The sequence below is a fragment of the Bufo gargarizans genome, unplaced genomic scaffold (assembly GCF_014858855.1).
Source record: "Bufo gargarizans isolate SCDJY-AF-19 unplaced genomic scaffold, ASM1485885v1 original_scaffold_1370_pilon, whole genome shotgun sequence".
In the NCBI taxonomy this organism is placed as follows: Eukaryota; Metazoa; Chordata; class Amphibia; order Anura; family Bufonidae; genus Bufo; species Bufo gargarizans.
This window is the reverse complement of record NW_025334326.1, coordinates 176407-197690: the sequence shown is the minus strand read 5'-3', so window position 1 is coordinate 197690 and position 21284 is coordinate 176407. Positions and strand designations below refer to the sequence as shown.

At 45.3% G+C, this 21284-nt stretch overlaps 1 protein-coding gene across 1 annotated transcript; it reads left to right on the top strand.

Annotated features, from left to right (window-relative positions):
- Positions 1-5268: 5268 nt before the first annotated feature.
- On the top strand, positions 5269-20327 carry LOC122923215 (cathepsin K-like). The gene is given in 9 exon segments (XM_044273965.1): positions 5269-5494; positions 5913-6039; positions 7142-7264; positions 7579-7737; positions 8123-8180; positions 8183-8340; positions 18996-19161; positions 19446-19551; positions 20055-20327. Coding segments are annotated over 8 exon segments (996 nt in total). The 5' UTR covers positions 5269-5494; position 5913; the 3' UTR covers positions 20155-20327.
- The last annotated feature ends 957 nt before the right edge of the window (positions 20328-21284 follow it).

The window sequence follows — 21284 nt, the reverse complement described above, 5'->3', positions numbered from 1 at the left end:
ATGCCAGCACTTTCCTTCCCCTGTTCTCAGCATCACTGCACCCTGGCAGGATGTTTCCATGCAGAACTTCCTTTCTACAACTTTCTCCATCTGCCACACTGTTCCCTCTACAGTAGTCATGCCCCCTACACCTCCGCTCTCCATATTAGTTAGGCGGAGCAAGACCTGAGAAACATTACAGAGTCAAGCATGCTGGAGATGGTTAGAAAACCCAGCAGGAAGCTGATAAAAACAGGAAGTTCTGCATGTAAACATCCTGCCAGGATGCAGTGATGCTGAGAACAGGGGAAGGAAAGTGCTGATATGGAAAACAGGTATACGAGGCACAAAATAGTCAGTGGGGGGAAAATTTGAATAATGAGACTGGAGAACCCTTTTTAATTGGAATTCTTCTCTGAATGAGAGCTTCAGATAAAAATAATTCTATGAGGAGATTTTTCACTGATGGTCCCACCTTCTGGCTTACTTGGGTGTAGGATCAACACCCTTTAGCTGATGACAGTGGTAATGCTATCCTTCAGTTTATCTCTGTAGCCAGTAACTCCAGCTCAGCCACATTGGCGTCTTGAGTTTTAGGTAGTCAGGGACTGGTTTATAACGTTCGCTCTCTGATTGTTATTGTAATAACTCTGCAGTTTCCAGCTGCTCAGAATTCCCCGGCTGGACTTCCTGGAAGGGATCAGCCCACATGCAGCTCAGTCTAACTCTGCTGTAGCAGATGCAGGCAGGCTTTCAGGGAGAAGAAGAAAGCGGCCTCACTCTCCAGGTACTGACTTCATCTTCCTGCCCTCTCGTCTCATTCTAATCCTGTATTTTCATTCACTATCCAATCTATAACGTAGATAGGTGACGGGGCTGGGGTCACCTCCTGATCAACCATTGAGCTGCCCCCTGTTGGTAGGGGGCAAAACCAGCAACTGTGGCAAAATACGTCCTCCTCACCCCTCATTACTGGGAAGCTTGTGATTATTTTCTCCCCTCCTTCGTCTTTGTCTCTTCTACCTTTCCCTGGTCTTCTGGCAATCTGCATTCAATTTTCTATTGCTCCTTCCCCCTCATAAAAGCTACCGTACCCACTACCCCCGTGCCAAGCCTTGGGCAAATAAGGATGCAATTTGCACCCCCCACCCATGGCAGCACAGATAAACCAGTGAATAGAAGGAACTCATTTTTGCAGAACTTTCTTGCACGATTATGTGATGTTTGGGGGCATGCCTAGAAGGAGAAAGGGAAGGGCTTAAGATGGCCCACCACTGGGATGCAGATGTGTGGTGTTATGTCCAAGCAGGATGTATAATACACAATATTTAAAGTGTAGCACCTGCATTAACCTAGAAGTGCCACTGTTTGAGAATGCTGAAGTACTACAAGTACCAGCTGATCATTTTCATTGATCATACATCTGTAACTAGTCCAAGGATGTAGCTAGGCTCTTCTTCAGGAGGGACAATGCTGCAATGAGTTACACCCTGTAGATCTTTTACTTAAGTAACTCTATAATCCGGTCTGTGAATGTTTGCCCATTCCTCTCACCGCTCCAACCTCTTACCAATCATTTGTAGATGTCTGATCTCTTGGTCTTATGACAAGTCGCTGAGTTCAGCACATTCGCAGATGACGATGCATTACATTCACAGACGTGATCTGCTGCTTCATCTTAAAACAAAAACTATGCTGAAAAAAGTTTTTGTTTAACCCTTTAAGGACGCTGCATTTTTTTTACATTTTTTTTCCTCATTGTTTGAGGACTCTTTTTTTGGGCAGAATTAGGCCTCTTTCACACGAATGTGACGAATTGGCTCCAGATGCGTTCAGTGAAACTCGCACCATTTTGCAAGCAAGTTCAGTCAGTTGTGTTGCGATTAAATTCTGTTTTTTCAGTGGAAGGCCACGCTGCCATTCATGCAGGCACAGATTTATTTCTGCAACGGTGCCAGGAAAGGGCATGTCCTCTGACGCAAAGCAAAAAATAAATAAAAAAACCACTGGGGGAATTGTTGGTGTTTTCATCCATCTCAAAAAGAGTTAATAAAAGTTAATCAACAAGTTATATATAACCCCAAATGGAACCATAAAAAATATAGCTAAGGCCCCTTTCACACAAGCAAATTTTCCGTGCAGGCGTGACGTGAACGCATAGCACCCGCACTGAATGCTGACCCATTCATTTCAATGAGTCTGTGTACATGAGCGTTTTTTTTCACGCATCAGTTCTACGTTACGTGAAAAACGCAGCATGTTCTATATTCTGCCCCATAGAAGTGAATAAAGCTTCAGTGAAAAACGCATCGCATCCGGAAGCAAGTGCGGATGCGATGCGTTTTTCACTGATGGTCGCTAAGGGCTCTTTCACACTTGCGTTGTCCGGATCCGGCGTGTACTCCACTTGCCGGAATTACACGCCGGATCCGGAAAAACGCAAGTGAACTGAAAGCATTTGAAGACGGATCCGTCTTCAAAATGCGTTCAGTGTTACTATGGCAGCCAGGACGCTATTAAAGTCCTGGTTGCCATAGTAGTAGTGGGGAGCGGGGGAGCGGTATACTTACAGTCCGTGCGGCTCCCGGGGCGCTCTAGAATGACGTCAGAGCGCCCCATGCGCATGGATGACGTGCCATGCAATCACATCATCCATGTGCGTGGGGCGCCCTGAAATCACTCTGAAGCACCCCGGGAGCCGCACGGATGGTAAGTATACTGCTCCCCGCTACACTTTACCATGGCAAACAGGACTTTAGCGTCCCGGCAGCCATGGTAACCATTGAGAAAAAGCTAAACGTCGGATCCGGCAATGCGCCGAAACGACGTTTAGCTTAAGGCCGGATCCGGATCAATGCCTTTCAATGGGCATTAATTCCGGATCCGGCCTTGCGGCAAGTCTTCAGGATTTTTGGCCGGAGCAAAAAGCGCACCATGCTGCGGTATTTTCTCCGGCCAAAAAACGTTCCGTTCCGGAACTGAAGACATCCTGATGCATCCTGAACGGATTTCTCTCCATTCAGAATGCATTGGGATAATCCTGATCAGGATTCTTCCGGCATAGAGCCCCGACGACGGAACTCTATGCTGGAACAAAAGAACGCAAGTGTGAAAGAGCCCTAAGAGATGTTGTTTGTAAACCTTCCGTTTTTTATCACGCGCGTGAACAACGCGTCAAAACGCATTGCACAATTGCACTGAACGAAATTGCAGACAAAACTGACTGAACTTGCTTGCAAAATGGTGCGAGTTTCACTGAACGCATCCGGACCTAATCCGTCACACTCGTGGGAAAGAGGCCTTACACTGCTCGGTTGCTATTCACTCCAGGTGGCGCTGTTACGCTTCTTGGTCGCTGTCCATCAGTATAACTGCCCATGTGTAAGCCGTGTATCGGGGTGGGCTCCCCAGGATACAGCGAAGTCCCGAATGAGGAAAACAACTCCACCACCAGCTTTTGCCAAAACAGAATTTTACTTAAACGTGGTAATAAACACAAATGCTTGAAACACACAATAAATTTACGTACACGCACCCCGAAGGCTGAGACCCTTGTGCTGCACAGTGCGGCGCCCTCCGATGGATGCAGGAGGAAAGCGGGGTAATTTACCTACTGGCAGGCATGACTAAACTGCCACACCTTACCTGGTATTACCCTAAAAAACAAGAATAACTGTATGGGTGTGTGGTACAGGCTAGCCTGCGGTGCAGCGCAACAGCTTACAATCTTACAAAGCTCTATAGGATTCCCCCTCCCATAACTGGTGTTGTAGCATGTGCCTGAGTATTCCTTCTGAGCAAAACGCCAGCCTGGCTTGAGTTTGTGGGGAGTTTATCAGCCCTACAATGTGAAATGTCACTTTAAGTTATGGAGTCCTTGCAATGAACAGTAGTAACACTTGTGGCCTGACACAAACAGAGACCCTAACTAACTAACTACAGGCCTGGTCTCAGTCTCTAGGCGCCAACACTGTGATGTGGTGCGTGCACGATCTTACCGACCCGGGTCTGCTCTGCCTCCGCTGGTGACTCGGAACTGTCTTAGACCACTTTGGACCCCGGTGCAACATTAATGTGGCCTGTTAGGGCCTGTCACTTACCACAGTAACCCCCAACCTTGGCTCTCCGGCTGTTGCAAAATGACAACTTCCATCGTCCCTTGACAAGTCTAAAAATATCCCAATTGTCAGTAATCTCAGTAAACTCAAGTCAGTGTCTATTTCTACATAAGGAAGCTGAAGGCGTTCTTGCGAAACGTCCATGTAAGATTTGGTGGGATTTCTTCTGGTAATGAGCGTCTGATATCGGGAACTAATACAGTTAATAAGAATGTCACATGAGGACAGTCATAAAAATGTCCTACCACTACAATGACATCCTCGTTTAAAGGAACCATGGTGCACCATGAGCCCTTCGCTGTTTATGCTGATCCATACTGCACAGCTCCATACTCCGCATAGTGGCCGTGACTGGTACTGCAGCTCAATTGAATGGGATGAAGCTGTAACTCCAGGCACAACCACAACACCAGAACCAAGACGCGTCCCTTGCAGGAGCTTGGTTGTCGGAGAAGATTAAAGTGTTCTATTAAAGGAATAATGGCACAAGAGACAGTGTAGTAGCGCTTTTATTCACTACGGTTGGCCATATGTTGGGTGCTACCCTGTGCGATACCCTAATTTGGTGCCTCTGATATGGTATACAGCGCTATACAGAGCTGCCACTGCCATACGCTGCAAATATAATGTAAAGTATGGAGTTACGCAATATAAATACTGCCAAATAATACCGCCCTGTATATAAATCAATCTTAGAACAGTGCTAAAAAGTTCATAGTGGTGGTGGATACCAGGACTTCTATCAAGCCCGCTTCAGTCGGGTTCTACAGCACAGGTCGCACACCCCTAAGGTCGGCCCTGGTGGTGATCATCATGACGGTTATTACACTTGTCCACCTATGTCAGAACGTGTCAAAGAGATACATGCGAGGGCCACCAAGAGCGGTGAGAGGACAGTGGGCATGTTAGGTTGGTACATCGGTGGATAAGTCACTGGGGAGCAATTAGTCCTGTAGCTCCACACTAGTGGTCACAGCAGCCATTTTGATAGGCACCCAGCTTGTCCAGAAACAGATAAAGCTTACTAGAAGTTACTTAGTCACGTGTTGGCTCCTGTTAAGGAGATCTGAGGTCTTGTTTTCAGATTCGATCCAGGAATTTAGGGGCGTTTTTCTTTTGTTTGACTGATCTATAAGTATAACCAGCTGTGGACATCCCACCACACAGCGTCTCGTGACCGCCTGATTCATACAAAACTTCTGGCTAAGATTTCACTTCTCTCTACAACCGAAAGTGTTCAGCAGCAGAGCAAGGTTTCTGTCCCCAAAAACGTCCTTGTAAGATTCACTGAGGTGCGACTGCCGGGTCTGTGCCCGTAGAGATATTTGGTTTCACTGTGCCGGCGAAGAAGTTTTTCCAGAAGTTAAACTAAGCACACAAAGTTTCTGTGTTGGGAGGTAAGATGCTAAGGTAGATGATATTTTAACGTGGGGGGAGGGAGATGGAGAAGATATGGCGGCAGTGGAAGAAAGGATGGTGATGCTGGCAGCGCAGAGGCTGCAGGAAGTACAGTACATTCGGATATCTACTGGTTGGCAGATGATTCATCTTGACACTTAGATTAATGAAGTATGTAGATTATATTATTCCTTTTATCTGAGCTTACAGATGCTGAATTATGAAATATTTTGGATTTATTAGACAGTTTAAGGAAAGTACCTAAGGTTTTAGTGTTATTTGTGTGCGTACAACCTTACCCTTATACTTATAGACTATTGTAGAAGAACTTTTATGACCTTATTGTCCTCCATCACCACCTACCAGTTGTCCTTCAAATGTACACCTCCTGATGATGTCATTCTTGTCTTCCTGTAGCATGATGATCCTCTACCTAGCGCTTTTGGTTCTTCCACTGGTGAGCGCTGGCCGATTCTTAGAAGACACACTGGACTCAGAATGGGAGCAGTGGAAAAGAACATATCAGAAGCAATACAATGGAAAGGTAAGTTACTATATGTACGCCAAGGACAGAACACAGAGGCAGTACCTGCGCCTTCTATGTGGCAGGGCCAGATTTAGGGGGAGGCAAACTGGGCAACTGCCCAGAGCCCTCATTTACAAGGTGATAGAATTGAACTCCCTCAAGTATTATTATTTATGTGTATATATCTATATTATTTGGTAACTGAATTGCGGTATTATATGGTACCTACATGGCAGTATTTTTTCAAATGTTATATTTGGATGCTGCCTACTATTTGGGAAATATATGGTGGTATTATGTAGGCTGTATATGGCAGTATTATTTGGAAACTCAATTGCAGTATTAAATGGCAACTACATTACAGTATTTATTATATTTGGATACTACGTATTATTTGGGCACTATATGGTGGTGTTATGTGGGCTGTATATGGCATCATTATTTGAAAACTGAATTACGGTATTATATGCCAACTACATGGCAATATTTTTCAGACTTTATATTTGGATACTGTTGATTATATGGGCAATATATGGTGGTGTAATGTAGGCTATGTGTGGCAGTATTATTTGGAACCTCAATCACAGTATGATATGGTGACTACATAGCATCATTTTTTAATATTTGAATACTGCATATTATTTGGGCACTATATGTCAGCATTCTTTGAAAACTGAATTACAGTATTATGTGGCAACTACATGGCAGTATTTTGTTTAGATTTTATATTTGAGTACTGTTTATTATTTGGGCAATATATGGTGGTGTTATATAGGCTGTATATAGTAGTATTATTTAGAAACTCAATTATGGTATTATATATAGCAACTACACGGTAGTATTTTTTTATATTTTGATACTGCCCATTGTTTGTTAGATGGGCTGTATAGGGCAGCATTATTTAAAAACGGAATTGCAGTATTATATGGCATGTACATGGCAGTATTTATTTGGGTTTTATATTTCAATACTGCCTATTACTTGGGCACTATATAGTGGTGTTATGTGGGCTGTATATGGCAGGATTATCTGGCACTATAAGGCAGTATTATGTGGGTTGAACTTACAAGAAACACAAGAGCCTTTTGACTAGTTAATCAGATCCATCTATCTTTTATAGGTTGACGAGTTGACGAGGCGCTTGATCTGGGAGAAGAACTACAAGTTCATCATCCACCACAACATGGAGTATTTCCAAGGGCTACATACCTATGAGCTGGCCATGAACCAGTTAGGAGATATGGTAAGTGGCTACCATGACATCTCTACAAGTCAAGTGTACTATCCGTCCAATCTGTGGCCATTAGCATTTTATGGATCCTAAGGGTCCGGTGTACACTGGGGGGTTTAAAGGTAACCAGCCACCACTGTCCATCGAGGACATAGGACCAAGGTGGAGGCATGTCCCAAGAGTGGTCATCTAAAGGCAGCCCTAAATCACTCCAGATGAGATCCTGCTAATCGAAGACACCTCGAACGTTCCTCAGTTTCTCAATTTTAGGGGCTAACTCGGACGGTGATTTTTTGTAATTCATTTATAATTTTATTCCCTTTTAGACCAGTGAAGAAGTCTCAAGGACAATGACAGGTCTCAAAGTTTCTTCCCGAGGCAGAGCCAGGAACAACACTATCGATGATGATGATGATGGGACAGGTGCCCTCCCAGACTCCATTGACTACAGGAAAAAAGGTTACGTCACACCAGTCAGGAATCAGGTGAGACAACAACGTCCCTTTAAGAAAGAATTAGCATTTAATTTATACTAGGGTTTTTTGGGATTACTAAAATGGTCTATCCTTACGTCATTCTTTGAGATTAGTCCAGTACACTACATTGTTTACCAGGCACAGCGCCATCGTACAGCTGTGGCTGTGCCTGGTACTGCAGCTCGCTGCATCTCAGCCCCATTCAAGTACCAGACATGACCAATACCAACAGTAATTAAAGGGGCGGCACTTGCTAGTAAACTGATCGGCAGGAATGCTGAGAGTCATCAATTTAGCAGCCCCAAAAATCGCCTAATATAACGTTTTCTGATATATATTTCGCATTACACCACAAGCCACCAGATTTTCCGCTATTCTTTTGCTTCTGTTTCAGGGATCCTGTGGGTCATGTTGGGCTTTTAGCTCTGTAGGAGCTTTGGAAGGACAACTGAAGAAAAAACTGGAAAACTGAATGTCCTCAGCCCCCAGAACCTTGTAGATTGTGTCACGAAGAATGATGGATGTGGAGGAGGCTTCATGACCAACGCCTTTGAGTATGTGAGGGACAATAAAGGGATTGACTCAGAGGAAGCCTATCCTTATGTTGGAGAGGTAAGTACCGGTGATGCGCTCAGTTCACATGGTAGAAATTGCAGCTCTCATATGGGTTATCACTCGGCTTTTCCAAGATCACTCATACTTAAAGGGTATGTCCATCTTTCATCATCATTGTATAGCCATTAGATAGAAATAATCTAAGTACAAAACTGAGTCACTGTGTACATACATTACTTATCCTGAGTTACATCCTGTATTATACTCCAGAGCTGCACTCACTATTCTGCTGGTACAGTCACTGTGTACATACATTACTTATCCTGTACCGATCCTGAGTTACATCCTGTATTATACTCCAGAGCTGCACTCACTATTCTGCTGGTGTAGTCACTGTGTACATACATTACTTATCCTGTACTGATCCTGAGTTACATCCTGTATTATACTCCAGAGCTGCACTCACTATTCTGCTGGTGGAGTCACTGTGTACATACATTACTTATCCTGTACTGATCCTGAGTTACGTTCTGTATTATACTCCAGAGCTGCACTCACTATTCTGCTGGTGCAGTCACTGTGTACATACATTACTTATCCTGTACTGATCCTGAGTTACATCCTGTATTATACTCCAGAGCTGCACTCACTACTCTGCTGGCGCAGTCACTGTGTACATACATTACTTATCCTGTACTGATCCTGAGTTACATCCTGTATTATACTCCAGAGCTGCACTCACTATTCTGCTGGTGCAGTCAGTGTGTACATACATTACTTATCCTGTACTGATCCTGAGTTACGTCCTGTATTATACTCCAGAGCTGCACTCACTATTCTGCTGGTGCAGTCACTGTGTACATACACTACTTATCCTGTACTGATCCTGAGTTACATCCTGTATTATACTCCAGAGCTGCACTCACTATTCTGCTGGTGCAGTCACTGTGTACATTACATTACTTATCCTGTACTGATCCTGAGTTACATCCTGTATTATACTCCAGAGCTGCACTCACTATTCTGCTGGCGCAGTCACTGTGTACATACATTACTTATCCTGTACTGATCCTGAGTTACATCCTGTATTATACTCCAGAGCTGCACTCACTATTCTGCTGGCGCAGTCACTGTGTACATACATTACTTATCCTGTACTGATCCTGAGTTACGTCCTGTATTATACTCCAGAGCTGCACTCACTATTCTGCTGGTGGACATTGATAGATTGATTCGTTATTGATAGTTAGTCCATGAAAAAATTTACAAAAAGGCTCATAAAAAGCAGCAACGTTTCCACTACTATGTAGTCTTTGTCAAGCATAATATGAAGTGCTCCCCCCAAAATATTTATAAGGCATCAAGTACCACCCACAATATCGCTAAACCAATCACCCCTCCCAAGTTTGAAAGGTCACCAATAACAGATCACCACTTCGTGTTAATCAGTGCCATTTACACACATTACGTCCCATAGCGGAGAGCATCCACCAATGGACCCCTTACCTCATGCACAATTATCCAGCTTGGCGTCTCATAATCCTCTTTGCGCATGCTCAACGTAACGCTCCTTCCTCTGTAATCAGCAATCAGGTCATGTGATCAACTCATGATCACATGACCACCTAGCTCATCATCAGCTGGGTCACCACCACATTGATGTATATCAAACGGCCAGAGCCTAAACAGTTACACCCCTTCATGATGTCAGCAGATCATGTGATCAAACTCCAATCACATGATCGCATCTCGCGCTTTATATTCGCCACAACCACCTCCATCTCGCGTGGCTGAATCTACATGGCATCACGTAACGATGGGGATAGAGGCACTCCCCCAATTATAACCAATAGGATCCCGCCGATCACACAATCCATTCCACGATGTAAATCCAGCTAAGATGAGCGCTCTAATTTGAGAATATCATGTTCAATAACAATTTAAAGATCGCCAACTGTATCAATTTGTGAATGATAAGGGTCCAGCCTCGATCTCTCTCCACCTATAGAAATTAAACAAAATAAAATATTACATAAAAAAAGGGGTTAAAAACTTATGGCCTAAAAAAACTAAACTGACAAAGATATCCTACTCTATACCACTTACATTGAATTCTATATTTAAGCCATAAGGCTGTAATGACCACAGAGTAAAGATCCATTTCAATTATTTTTTCCTCAAGATCATCTCTGTCACCACCGGCCATGGGAGAGATCTTAGAAGTTCAGATAGACGCAAGACTCAGGAGTCTATCTGACAGATCTCTCTTGTTTTCATTGTTGCTGACAGGTTTCCACCCCTTCGCAGATGCTGCTCATTATCAGTCAGGTGGCTCTTTATATGTTCCGCCTCTCACTTGTTTCCCTGCGGCTGATAGTTCTTCTGTGGAGTGCTCTGCTTGTGAGGTGGTTCTCCTGTTCCAGTTGCTTCTCAAGCTAAGTCCTTTTCTCTTTCTTGGTGTGTCTGTTCTGACTAGGCCTCAGGGAGACACTAGCTCCTTCAGTTTGGAAGGAGCCGGTTGCCTCTTTCCCTGTTCCCTAAGCTGATGGTTTGGTGCAGTGTTTCAGCAGTCTCAGGTTCCTGTGCATGTGCATTTCTACCTTTGAGATTTGCACATGTGGTTAGCAGCTTAGGGAGAGTATCAGGGATTGCTAGGCGGTGACCTCTTTGTTCCCTAGGTTTGGGGCCTAGTCTGTTGTTGTTTTGTTGTGGTTCCCTTTGGTTGTCTTTCCTTCCCCGTACTACCCGTGGCAATCTCCCTGTCACCTCCTCTCCTCAACGTTCCCAGGGTGATCCTCCGTATCTCATCAGTTTTGGATGTAGAATGTAATGTGGATTCTCTATCTGCCATCAAGATCTTATTTTGTGTCTTCTGCAGTAATCTACGTGGATAACCTCTATTGACAAATTTCCGACACATCTCATCAATTCTTTTACAAAACCTTTGTTCATCAGATACCACTCTTCTAACCCTAAATAGTTGACTCCATGGGAGCGATTCAACCATCCTACGAGGGTGATTGCTATCAAACTTCCACAGGCTGTTCCTATCTGTGGGTTTTTTATATAGATCCATTTTAATCTGACCATCTTCTACATATACAGTACCTTAAAATCCAAAAACTGTAATTCATTTTCCGACATCGTTTTAGTGAACTGTAATCCAGGTATATCACTATTCAGGTGTAAATGAAAACAATCCAATTCCTCCCTTGTGCCTGACCAAATTAGAAAAACGTCATCAATGTAGCGCCACCAGCACAGGGTCCTCTCCATGAATGTCGATCGGTACACTCGCCTGTCCTCCACATCGGCCATATAGATGTTGGCGTAAGTCGGGGCCACATTAGACCCCATTTCCGTGCCTCGCTTCCGTTGGTAAATAATTCTTCTTCAGGACCACCTCCAAAAGTTGGACGACAAACCACATCGATCGACCTCAAACCATCATCATGTTCAATTGACGTGTATAATGAGACCACATCAATGGAAACCAGAAGAAAACTCTTTGGTACTGTAATGTCACGTCACTTCAAAAGAAAATGATTTAGTGTCCCTGATGTATAAGGGGGCATTCAAAGCATAGACCTTATCAAAAAAGAAGGCTATATTAGTAAAAATTGATCCCCTACCCGAGACTATAGGTCTACCTGGGGGGTCCATTAAACTCTTATGAATTTTGGGGAGGATATATAGCATGAGCGTGATTGGATATGGTATCTTCAGATACTTCCCCAAATCACTATCTATAATTCCTTCATTCAACGCTCCATCGATCATCACCCCCAAAACATTCTTAATTTCGAATTTAGGATCACCTTTCAACACCTCATAAACTTCCTCATCCCCCAATTGCCTCCGTATCTCATTTATATATTTATTGGCGTCCATTACGACCACCGGTGCCAGTTTCATCGTAATTGTCTCAATCAACTCCAGGGACTTTATTGCATTCTTCTCCTGTTGTGACATATTACTTTTATACTCACCTCCACTATGATCCCTAAGGTCCCTAATCGGTTTATTTACTAACTCCTGTATGTTTCATTATGCGGAGGGACAAATGCACTTTTTTTCTTGCCTAAATCCTAAAACACAAAAGACTCTCATCATTATCAGCAGTCCCCTTGGCTTAACATCCTTCTCAGCATTCAAGGCAAAAAAAACTTTTAATTGCAGTCTCCTGAAAAACCGTTGTAGATCTAATTCTATGTCAAACCAATCACTTGGTAACGATGGACAAAAGGTTAATCCCCGACTCAATACATTGATCTGATCATTAGTGAGGTCAACTGAGGAGATATTCACCACCAGTTGTTCTAATTCTTCAAATTGCGCCTCGTTGTTCTCCATCGTGTCTCTCTCGTCCGTCCCGGATACACTTGTGAAGGTGCATTTCTTCTTGGTCCTATGGTGCTTCCTTCCGCCCCGTCTAGATTTCCATCTTTGTTTTGCTTTTGTCCTCCTAAAAGAACTGACTTAATCGACTCTTCTGTGGATTCAGAATCACAAGTAGTAAATCCAAAATGACTTTGTTCAAATCTTTTGCCTTTTCTCCTTCTTGGTTTCCCTTGAGTCTGCTGATTTTGCCCATTATACACTTTACCCATCTGGTAGTCCTCCAGCATTACGTTGAGCATACGCACAGAGGATTATGAGACACCAAGCTGGATAATTGTGCATGAGGTAAGGGGTCCATTGGTGGATGCTCTCCACTATGGGACGTAATGTATGTAAATCGCACTGATTAACACGAAGTGGTGATCTGTTATTGGTGACCTTTCAAACTTGGGAGGGGTGATTGATAATAACTTGGGTTGATTGGTTTAGCGATATTCTGGGTGGTATTTGATGCCTTATAAATATTTTGGGGTGAGCACTTCATATTATGGTGTGGTGCTGTTTTTGGAAGAAAGCGGCCATGTTTTTGCGTACAGCCCCTTTACGCTTTTCTCTCTGTTCTTTCACATGAGGTATTTTCACATCCTCCTGCTCGTCACGGTTCTCACTTCCTCTGTGATTTCCGCTTGATCGGAGTCTTCATCACATTGTAGGTTCTGCTAGATTCCCCGTATTAATGGAGGTCTCAGTGACATTTACTACTTGTGAAACTCCAGATATTCCCAGCCTTCCACTAGATTTTTGGGATGTGACCTTATCCTGTTATCCACAGGACCATGGTGTACATATGGTAGAGGAGGCCACTGTAGCTGTTACAATGCCATACAATAGCCAAATAATACTTCCATACAGTTTCCTAAATAAAATGCTATACTGGGTTGCCACTATATTTACAGACGTAATATGCTGTAAGGTGTTTATATAGCTGTGCCAGACAAAATACATATCACTAGGGTTGAGCGAACACCTGGAAGTTCGGGTTCGCCGCAAAGTTCAAGTTCGAGACCCGAACTTTATCCCGAACCCCATTAAAGTCAATGGGGACCTGAACTTTGGGGCACTAAAATGGCTCTAAAAAAGTCATAGAAAGGGCTAGAGGGCTGCAAAAGAAGTTCCGTGGGGTCCATGCCTGGTTCATTTTAATGAACGTCAGCTTGTCCACGTTGGCTGTGGACAGGCGGCTGCGCTTGTCTGTGATGACGCCCCCTGCCGTGCTGAATACACGTTCAGATAATACACTGGCTGCAGGGCAGTCCAGCACCTCCAAGGCCTAAACGGCAAGCTCAGGCCATATGCCCAATTTGGAGACCCAGAAGTTGAAGGGGGCAGACCCGTCATTCAGTACGTGTAGGCGTGTGCACAAATACTGCTCCACCATGTTGGTGAAATGCTGCCTCCTGCTAAGACGTTCCATATCAGCTGGTGGTGCTGGTCGTTGTGGCGTGCTGACAAAGCTTTTCCACATTTTGGCCATGCTAACCCTGCCTTCTGAGGTGCTGGCGGTGCCCCAGCTGCTTTAGCCACTTCTTCCTCCTCCTCTGCCTTCGCCTTGTGCTTCCACTGTGCCCCCGCTGTCAGGTGGGAATGCCATCAGCAGCTTATCTACCAGAGTGCGCTTGTATTCACGCATCTTCCGATCACGCTACAGTGACGGAAGTAAGGACGGTACGTTGTCCTTGTAGCGGGGATCCAGCATGATTGCCACCCAGTAATCAGCACTGGTTAGAATGTAGGCAACTCGGCGGTCGTTGCGCAGGCACTGCAGCATGTAGTCGCTCATGTGTGCCAGGGTGCCCAGAGGTAAGGACAAGCTGTCCTCTGTGGAAGGTGTGTCATCTGTGTCCTCTTCATCCCCCCAGCCAGGCTCCGATGATGCCCATGAGCTGCTTTGGGTGACACCCTGCTGTGAACATGGTTCCTCTTCCTCATCATCCACATCCTCCAGAACTGTGCCCTGGCTGGACAGTTGTGTACCTGGCCTCTGTTGGTGCAGGAACCCACCCTCGGAGCCACTTGTGAATGACTGATAACCGTGGAAATGATCCCTCTTCCTCCTGTGCCACATCCTCTTCCATCATCGCCTGAAGCGTTTTTTCAAGGAGGCATAGAAGTGGTATAGTAACGCTGAGGACGGCGTTATCGGCACTGGCCATGTTGTTGGAGTACTCGAAACAGCGAAACACGTCCCACACGTCCCACATGGAGGCCCAGTCATTGGTGGTGAAGTGGTGCTGTTCCGCAGAGCGTCTTACCCGTGCCTGCCGCTGCTGCTCGCACAGTCTGGCCAGCATGTGCAAGGTGCAGTTCCACCTGGTGGGCACGTCTCATATGAGGCAGTGAGCGTGAACGCCAAAGTTACGCTGCAGCGCAGACAGGCGAGCAGCAGCAGGGTGAGAAAGCTGAAAGCGCACCCAGACGGATCGCACTTTATGCTGCAGCTCTGATATATCGGGCTCAATTTTCAGGAATCTCTGCACCACCAAATTCAGCACATGCGCCAGGCAAGGGATGTGCGTCAAACCGGCTAGGCCCAGAGCTGCTACGAGATTTCGCCCATTATCGCACACCACCAGGCCGGGCTTGAGGCTGACTGGCACAAACCACTCATCGGTCTGTTGTTCCATGCCCGTCCACAGCTCCTGCGCGGTGTGGGGTTTGTCCCCCAAACAGATACGTTTCAAAACTGCCTGCTGTCGTTTACCCCTGGCTGTGCTGAAGTTGGTGGTGAAGGTGTTACGCTGACCGGATGAGGAGCCGGTAGAGGAGGATGCGGAGTAGGAGGAGGAAGCAACAGGAGGCAAAGAGAAGCTCCCTGCAATCCTCGGTAGGGGAAGGACATGCGCCAAACTGCTAACCGCCTCATGCCCAGCCGCCACTGCATTTACCTAGTGTGCTGTTAGGGAGATATAATGTCCCTGCCCGTGCTTACTGGTCCACGTATTGGTGGTTATGTGGACCTTGCCTCAGATGGCGTTGCTCAGTGCACACCTAAGTTGGTCCGCCACTTGGTTGTGCAGGGCAGAGATGGCTCGTCTGGAAAAGTAGTGGCAGTTGGGAACCACGTACTGTGGGACAGCCACCGCCATAAGGTTTTTAAAAGTCTCCGTCTCCACCAGATGGAATGACAGCATTTCGAAGGCCAGGAATTTTGAAATGCTGGCATTCAGGGCCAGGGATCGCGGGTGATTAGGGGGGTGCTTCCTCTTCCTCTCCAGTGTTTGGGAGATGGAGAGCTGAACGCTTCCATGGGACATTGTGGAGATGCTTGGTGATGGTGGTGGTGTTGCTGCCACATCCTCTGTTTGCTGGGTGACACTGTCACTCCAGAAGGGGAGGAAGAGGCCAAGACTGCAACAGAAGAGGAAGAGCCAGAGATCTTTTGTGGTTTTTGAGGTGTCTACTCCACTGCAGCTCGTGCTTTGCACTTAGATGCCTGGTCATGCAAGTGGTGCTCAGGTTTAGAACATTTATGCCTCGCTTCAGGCTCCGATTGCACAGCGTGCAAACCACTCGCGTCTTGTCGTCAGCACATTGTCTGAAGAACTGCCACGCCAGGGAACTATATTCATTTCCCTGTCACGTATGCAGTGCAGGTGTACCTCACGCAATAAATGGGTATATGACGTGCACCGAACTAACAGACGGATTAACTATTCTATTTGTGTGTCAGGGGTACAAAGTACAATGTTGTATTGCACCCATAAAAAAAATCCCTGTAGGTCACCCACAGAATTAACAGCCAGATTTATGATTAGCTTTCTGTGTTAGGGGTTCAAAGATGGTGCATTGCACCCACAAAAAATTGCACTAACACTGTCCCTCACTCCAGCTGCCTGCTTCCTGTCCCTGCACTACTCTGAGCTGATGGGCGGTGCTACACGGGATCCAGCTTATATAGAGGCTGGGTCACATGATGCACTGGCCAATCACAGCCATGCCATTACTAGGCATGGCTGTGATGGCTTCTAAGGGCACACAGCTTAAAAGCTTGTTAATTGGCTGCCCTGCAGACTTTCAACAAGCTTTATTAAATGCCCGAACACCGAACTCGAACCCAAACTTTTCCGGCAAAGTTCAGGTTAGGGTCCAGGTACCCATACTTTACAGTTGGGGTTCGCTCAACACTACATACCACCAGAGAATGCTCAAATAATGCTACCATACAGTGCTCAAATAATACCACCACCATACAGTGCTCAAATAATACCAGCATATAGTGCTCAAATAATACCATCACAGAGTGCTTAAATAATAGCATCATACAAAGCTCAAATACTACCACTATACAGTGTTGATATAATACCACCATATAGTGCTCAAATAATACCACCATACATTGCTCAGATAATGCTACCATACAGTACTCAAATAATTCCATCACAGAGTGCTGAAATAATACCATCATACAATGCTCAAATAATAACACCATGCAGTACTCAAATAATGCCAACATATAGCGCTCAAATAATACTGGCATAAAATGCCAGCATACAATATTCAAATAATACCATCTTACAGTGCTGAAATAATACCAACATACAGTCTTCAAATAATACCGCTATACACAGATCAAATAATACCACCAAACAGTGCTCAAATAATACTGCCGTACAGTGCTAAAATACCAACACACGGCAACCATATAACAGCTCCCTATATGAAATAATCTAACAGTTCACGGTTATAACTAGCCTTGGGTACCAGGCTATGCCCCCTCTCCAGCGACATCAGCTGGTGCACTGGTAAGACCACGCGTTTCACACTCTTTTGGCCGCCCGGTAGTCTTGCAGCAGAGGTAAGGGGGGGCTGCCATGGGGTCCCTTAAAGTGAAAGTTTTCTGTCGTGACGCCATTTCAGCAACAAGGGACAGAGTCCTCCTAAGTAGATGGTGTTAGTGGTACCCAGGTGTAGGAATGCCAGAGTAGTCTAAGGGTTGCCTAAAATGCCCCTTTAGGTGTGGCTCTGCATGTGTCACGGTGCTCCTACCTGGATATTGTCGTCCGAAGCAGCGCATGGGATAGTTGATGAGGGGGATGAAGAAATGAATTGAGTCCAGACTTGTATTAAAGTTAATAAAAGCTTTACTTGAGTAAACTTTCATCAGGGAACAATCTTCCAGCTTTATCTTGGTTACCAGCAGGTTTTGGACCTCTGCTGTACTATCAGGATTAAAGGGAACCTGTCATGTGGATATTTGATTATAATCTAACTAATTATATACAATTATTAACTACTAAAAAATACCTTAGATGTATTCACTTACTGGTGTGACAGATGGTTACCTCATAATATACACACAAAGATGCCGCATGCTAATGAGCTGATTTGAGTCCAGCGTGATGTCATTGAGTCCAGCGTATTTTTAATTCAGAGCTATAGCCACTCCCCTGCCCACCTGCTGCTGATTCATATGGAAACAAACTGTCACTCAGCAGCAGGTGGGCGGGGAGAGTCAGGAGCTCATGAATATTTATGACTCATCATTATGAGCTGGAGCTTTTCAATACAACATGTTGGCAGATTGACTGGGTCAATTAAAGAAAGTGACCCAGCATTTTGCTAAGAGAATCAGTCACTTATTTATGTTGCCCTTAGTTAGGACACCATAAAACTGGTGACAGGTTCCCTTTAAATAGACTTTTCCTCTCTGCTGTACTTAACTTTCTGTGGTCTGACTCTGTCTTACTCTTTATCTGTATCTTTGTCTTTATCTAGGGAACCTTTCCTCTTGGCTTCTGAGGCTCTTTGCTCTTTTCTCTTGTTCCCGCAGAGCAGACAGTGCTCTGCTGGCTGACACACAGTCTTCCCCTCGGAGGAGGTACTCTACACTCACTTCTGCAAGACTCGTCCAGCAGGGACGAGGACCTGCTGCCTTCCCCATACAGGGCTACTCTCAACTACTCCTCACTGACTAAAACTCCTCCCCAGGGCAAGAATGGACAGAAGGTTCCACTCTAGGCAAACTAGCTCTGCCATGCCTGCTGCCACCCGCTGGTAAACCAGGCACATTACATTTTAACAGTCACAAAATCAGAAATACAAATACACAATGTGCAAGACCATAAGAGATAGTAGAGGGGTGTAAAAGGTGGTAATGCACCTCTGGGGCGTTACAGTCTTACCTCTGCTCCCGCTATAGAAATAACACCAACAGGTCCTTCATCCAAACCCCCTCCTGGTGAAGTGCTGGCCCCCAGTCTTTTTAACGTATGACCCACGACTGGCATGTCGGCCTGGCGGACCTCACGATAAAAAAAATTGAATTTTGGAATTTTGCACCTCCATTGTTTTCATGTTTTTCTGCTTTTTAGGATCAGCCCTGTAACTACACCACAGCTGGCAGAGCGGCCAAATGTAAGGCTTACAAGGAGGTGCCACAAGGAAGCGAGAAGGCTCTGAAGAAGGCCGTGGGCACCGTGGGGCCTGTGTCAGTGGGCATCGATGCCACCCTCCAAAGCTTCCAGTTTTACAGTAAAGGTATGACTTCCTGAATCCCACTATTAGTACTCCAGAGAATGGAGTAATGCACCCTGGGAGAACCGTATGCAAAATAGGACTCCTTGATGAAGAAGACAAGAGTGCCACCTACAGGCCATACTGGAGAAAGCGTTCTTCCTTCTGCATGTGTATATCCTGTAACAGCAGTGTGTCGGCGCCCCCTAGTGGCTCTGCTTCCAAGTATTATAGGATTATAATTATATTTGTGTTATTATTTTGGCCCCATAAAAACATTTTCCGTAGTTGTTTTCCTCTTGCTCTAGGTGTGTACTATGATGCAGATTGCAATCCAGAAGATATAAACCACGCTGTCCTCGCTGTCGGGTATGGCGTGCAGAAGAAGGACAAATACTGGATTATAAAGAACAGGTATGCAGCACCCTGGTGTGGTAGAGCAGCATGACCACCATGCCATTGAAATGTCTCCAGAATAGAAGGATTGGGACCCCCGTTCTAGTGATCTTGGGGGTCCCAAGGATTTAAGTAGATAGGTGATAAATGTTTGTCATGGCTAAACCCTTTACCATATAACATGCTCTTACCAGCAGTTGCTTAATGATTTATTATTGCGTTTATATGTAGCTCCCCCTAGTGGTGGCTGCAGGTGGACAGAATTTTATCATTCATGCCTGGAGTTAAGATTTAGAGCTGAGATGCTCAACCTACTACAACTCCCAGCATGCCCAGAAAGCCTACAGCAGGGCATGGTGGGAGTTGTAGTTTTACAACAGGTTGAGCATCCCCGATTTAGAGAAAGGATGTCGATTTAGATTTCCATCCTCAGTAGGGGCGTCGCTAAAGGAGCATGCGCTGTGAAGAGGACAATGTGACGTCTTATGTATTATATGACTGTGTGTGGTTTCTCTCTACAGCTGGGGCGATACCTGGGGAAATAAAGGCTACATCCTAATGGCCAGGGATAAAAGAAATGCCTGCGGCATTGCCAACCTTGCCAGCTACCCTCTCATGTGATCTGTATTGGACGCAGATGAAGCAGACTTTCGCGCCACCGCCCATCAAGCAGCCCTTCCGCTATAAGCCCTGTTGTATGTGGCTCCTTTGTGCACAGACATGTTTCCATCCTTATTGTCTCAGGAAAACATTTTGAATTTAGTCCCAAAAATAAAAAATGTTTTTGAATTTGGTTTATTGAGGGATGAGTCGTACCTAAGGAGCCAACAGGAATATCTCACTACCATCCCTAGAAGATCATCACTCACCTGGTGAGAAGTTACCACCGACCTTACTTGCCTTAAAGGGGTATCCCATGATTAATATAAAAGCTACAACCAAAGCTAGAACCAGCCCTGTACCTTGCATGGATCCAGAGATCTCCACATTCATTGTTCCAATGGTTCTCTTAGAATATCTTTAGGCTGGCAACTCAGGGATTGTCCATTCTGCTGCATCTATCTCCCTCTATCATCATATCTCAGGGATGGGGGGGTTCTTCTACTCCTAGGCCCAACATGAGCTGTCAAAAGTTCTAGTGGGTTCAATGGATGCGGCAATCATCACAAGGTGGTCATCCTACAGTAAATTTGGAAAGGATGTCAAGACATTGAAGGTATTTTAAGACCTATGTCATGGAGGCCCATTAGATGGTGGTGGGATCTTCTAACCATGCAAAGATTGTCCATATACACGTGCCTTCAGATCTCCCATGTGTCTATATTATACAGGCTCTACTTTAAAGTTCCAGATCTGTATCATTTCCCCCAAAATGCGTTGACCAACTGCCTCTTGAGCCCCGCTGGCCACTAGAGGACCTTTCATGGGTCAATACTTTATTAACTAAGTAGCAGGACATGTAGGGCATACATGGGGGATGTCCCTGCACTTACTATTATTTCTGGGTGCCGCTCCTTTCGCTGCTGTGGCCCCCGTTACCTTCTCCTGCGCTGTATGCTAGGTAACAGCATCGGAACACCAGGGAGAAGACATCAGCTTTTCTCTGTGGGCGTTCCTTCTCCCTGGGAAAAGGAACACCCAGGGACAGAAGCTGATGTCTCCTCCCTGGTGTTCCGATGCTGTTACTTAGCATACCGCATGGGAGAATGTAACAGGGGCCACAGCAGCGCAACGGAGCGGCACCTAGAAAT